The 4,096-nt window shown below is 37.7% G+C and overlaps 1 protein-coding gene across 1 annotated transcript; it reads left to right on the forward strand.

Moving 5' to 3' along the window:
• Window positions 1-1,593: 1,593 nt before the first annotated feature.
• Window positions 1,594-2,913, forward strand: LOC103962447 (RING-H2 finger protein ATL54-like). Its single transcript, XM_009375148.2, has one exon. The coding sequence runs from the start codon at window positions 1,714-1,716 to the stop codon at window positions 2,749-2,751; it is 1,038 nt and encodes a 345-aa protein (XP_009373423.2). The 5' UTR covers window positions 1,594-1,713; the 3' UTR covers window positions 2,752-2,913.
• The last annotated feature ends 1,183 nt before the right edge of the window (window positions 2,914-4,096 follow it).

Genomic DNA, 4,096 nt, shown 5'->3' on the forward strand with positions numbered 1-4,096 from the left:
TGCAATCTCTCTCTAGCAACCTTCAAACTTATCACGTGCTTCGAAATGCTGAATCAGTGATATAGGGCGAAGTTGGACATTTAAGAATTCAAGATGCTGCATAGCATTAGGATGGGTTTTTATGGCCACTACTATTTAACAGCCAGACCTAGCCTTGTTTGGGGGTCGTACATTCAAAATGCTCCTTGTCACAACAAGTATTGGTATAATGACATTCTGGTTGTTGATCGAGATTGTGAAGGGAGAATAGATGAAGTCAAGTTCAGAGCTCTCCCTTTTCACAACCCGAACCTCAGAGATGAGTTGGTCGATATTGGGGTATGTCGCCCGGAACTGATTCACCAAGCAATGCAAATTACGATTGCGCATCGCAACTGGAAGCGGCTTCTCTCCCCTAAACGCTTTACAAACTGCAAAAAAGATCCGACTATGAATCATTGTTCAAAATTTTCCAATACCAGAGCTAGAATGGGTCGAGGCTTAAAACGCCCATAAGAAGGTTCACCTTTCCAAATCAAAGGTTGCTTCGTCTTCAAGTCTAAAGAAGCGGAAACATCCTAGCGGTTCTTATTCACAATCATTGATTGCTTCTCCACAACCCCAACCGTCGATTAGGGTGTCCTGCCCAAGGGTCTCGGAAAAGAGGAAGAAATCTCTCTCAGAGAAAAAGGTGCGTTGCTCCTCCAACATCTCCGATCTCTAGAGAACCTGTCCAATCATTTCTAGTGGGTGAACTGCCTACTTTGCCTCCTCCGTTTTTAAAGCCAACGTTGCCCTTCTTGGTTGACCGTAGAAAACAAGAACACTAGGATAAGTGAAAGGAGCCATACCCAATGACAATGAAAATCTATAGGAGAATAAAAATATTGATTTGACTTAGAAGCCGAAAACATATGAGCATATTGCAACGAAATGCTTCATGTTGATGATGGATCGAAGTTTAGAGAAAATAGAAAATCTTGGAGAAATGATATTGGGAGTGGAATTGGCATATGAGGGAAAAACAAAAAAATAAAAATCGAAATTCAGATATGAACATGGTTCAGATCATATAGCTACAAAGGGATAATATTATTCACCACGAAGAAAAGAACTGAAGGGAAAAGAAATAAAGAGCGGGAAGAAGAGCCGTTATTCGTCTACTTGCTCCCACACTAGCAGAGCTAGGTTTTTTTCTTCGGTATTGCTTTGAGCCTTCAATTTGCAACTAATTTTTTTCTTTTATAAAAAGATAAAGGTGAGGGTGTAGGTCAAGCCACACAATATGGATCAGGTATAATAATTCGGTATCGAATTCGTCATTCATGAAGTCAAATTTAAGACCTCTTAATTACAACTGGAGAGAAAAACCAATAGACACTAGTATTAAGTGGCTTGCAACCAATTTGCCTAAGAAGAATGATTATCATATACAATAATAGAACCAACCAACTTATCTTTTGTAGGGCAGAGGAAAACGTATACGAAAACGCAGTAATAAATTATTAGTTATAGCCAAGGAACAGGTAAATCCATGCAGAGTCATAGAGGCATGGACTTTCCTGACTTGCCCCAAATAATACCAACCCCAGCAATAATACCCCCTCCCCTTCCACTAAACCTTGACAGAGATGTCTAATTTCATTTCTTCTCTTCTAATTCACACAAGAAAACTGACACCCCACCTCACTCCCTCTATACCTCTCATCTTCTTTTCCAATCCTCTCAAGCTTCATGAATTTCCTCAATAATACACCCTCTTTAATGGCAGTCATCAAACACAGAAAGCTCTTCCCATCTGCACCAATTTCCACAAACCAAACTGAATGTCCTTACTTTTGCGGCCCCGATTGCACGTACGAATGTTACCCTTATGCTGATTATTATACACCACCACCACCACCAATTCTGGTTATCGATGAAAGCAACCAAAACATCCATATCTCACCTTATGTGGTGCTCTTAGTCTCTTTGCTAGCCAGTTTTTTTCTTCTTATTGGGTACTATCTTATTGTGGTGAAGTCTTGCACAAGTTGGTGCAGTCACAGAACTAATGGATCTTCGCCCTCTCAATCTAGCGGCACGGATCAAGAGTTACTTGCAGATCAAGTAGACCATCCGATCTGGTTCATCTCCACCGTTGGTTTACAACAGTCGATCATAAATTCAATTTCAGTTTGTAAGTACAGGAAAGACGAGGGCTTGATCGAAGGTACCGAATGTTCGGTTTGTTTGACTGAGTTTCAAGAAGATGACACTCTAAGACTATTGCCAAAGTGCAATCATGCTTTTCACATTCCTTGTATTGACACTTGGTTGAGGTCTCACACGAATTGCCCGCTATGCCGTGCTAATATTGTGAGCGAGACTGTGATCAGTGCTTCCTCAGACACAAATGGAGAATCCCAGATGGAGAACACTGAGAGTGAAGGTGAAATAGGTGCAAATAATCAAGTGGGATATCAAGATGTTTTCGAAAACAGAGCTGGGGTGGATGATGAAGGTGAAGACCACCAATTTGATCATGAAAATATAACAAAACAGGAAATAAATTCCAAAGGAAATTGGATTCTTGAAAGAAGGTCCATTTCAATTATTTCCTCATTGGCTCCAAAAAAGTTGGTCATCAGACTGCAGAATGCTGAGAAATTCCATTCGGACCTTGCTCGAAAGCGTCATCCTCCAATTAGGCAATTTCTACATATAAGGCCTGTTTTGATGAAAAGGTCTTTGAGACGTAAGTGGAGCAAAATTTCAGTTGTTCCTCTGTAAATTTTGTTTAATTGTATGAGATATTTGTACTGTAATATAGAGATTTCTTATGTACCTCTCAATAAGGTGAAGGTGCTTCAGTTCTTGTTTCTTGACATGGAAAGTGACAATTTATTTGAAATTCTGATTTATGAAAAAAGGAGATTGGATCTATTTTATACAGCATAATAACATCAAATACAGAATCCAGTTGTTGTCTGCAGAATTAAGAGCAATGTGCCATTTTAGTCCTTGAATAATTACCTTAGAAAAAATTAGTTCCTAAACTTTTTTTTTTTGGTTTGGTAAAATAAGTTCTTAAATTCATTAAAAACTGCTAATTTCATCTCTACTATTATATTCAAAACTATTCTATCCAAATTTTTATCAAATGTCATGTAACTCGCATGTGATACACAAAAATTGGCAAAAAATTGAATATAATAGTTCTGAATCTAATATTAGGCATGTAATTGGCATATTTTAATTCGTTTAAGGATTGATTTTCTAAAAAATAGTTTAGCAACTTAATTTTCACTCAAGTAATAATTTAAGAACTAAATCCGTACTTCACCCTCAAAATAATGGTACATGCATGCAAACTAATGCTATATTTATGTGACTCATCTCTATAATATTAAATATGACACGATTACAACAACAAAGTCTTAGCCCATTGAGTCAAGTCGACTGTATGAATCCTAAAATGTTAATGCGATTGATTCTGCGTCAAGTCTTTCATTAGCTCTAAGTACTCCATGTCTTTTTTTAGAGCCTTTCTCCAAGTCTTCCTAGATCTTCCTCTGCCCCTTTTGTCCTGAGCCTCTGTCTCATAATCACATCTTCTAATCGGAGCCTCTATAGATCTTTGGTTAACATGTACAAACCACCTTAACTAATTCTCTCATTTTATCTTCGATTGCGGCCACTCACACTTTTGTGGCATCCGTTGGTCGCACAAAACATCCGATGCACTCTTCCACTTCATTCATCCATCTTGTATTCTATGATTGAGATCTTCATCCAATTCTCCGTTCTTTTGCAAGATAGATCCAAGATATCGAAGGTGCTCAATCTTTGGTACTTCCTCATCTCTAATCCTCACCCCTATCTCATTTGGACCATCATTCCTACTGAACTTTCTGTATATACTCTGTCTTTGACCAAATTAGGTGAAGACTTTTGCATTTCAAAATTTTTTCCAAAGTTTAAGATGAATTTTATTGATGCTTAGAGTAATATTTTCATTTGCAAATATTTACCATGTCATTGTTCTCATATATTTTGGCTTTGCAGGTATTGTTCCGGTATCAAAAAGACACGGTAAGAGAAAATCTAAATCTATATTAAAAAAGTTAAACACTTC

The sequence above is a fragment of a genome, unplaced genomic scaffold (genome assembly GCF_019419815.1).
Source record: "Pyrus x bretschneideri cultivar Hongxiangsu unplaced genomic scaffold, Pyrus_bretschneideri_v1 Contig2, whole genome shotgun sequence".
NCBI lineage: Eukaryota > Viridiplantae > Streptophyta > Magnoliopsida > Rosales > Rosaceae > Pyrus > Pyrus x bretschneideri.

What these genes read in the sequence shown, in the direction of transcription:
- LOC103962447 (XM_009375148.2), top strand. Translation starts at nt 1,714, where the DNA reads ATGAATTTCCTCAATAATACACCCTCTTTAATGGCAGTCATCAAACAC.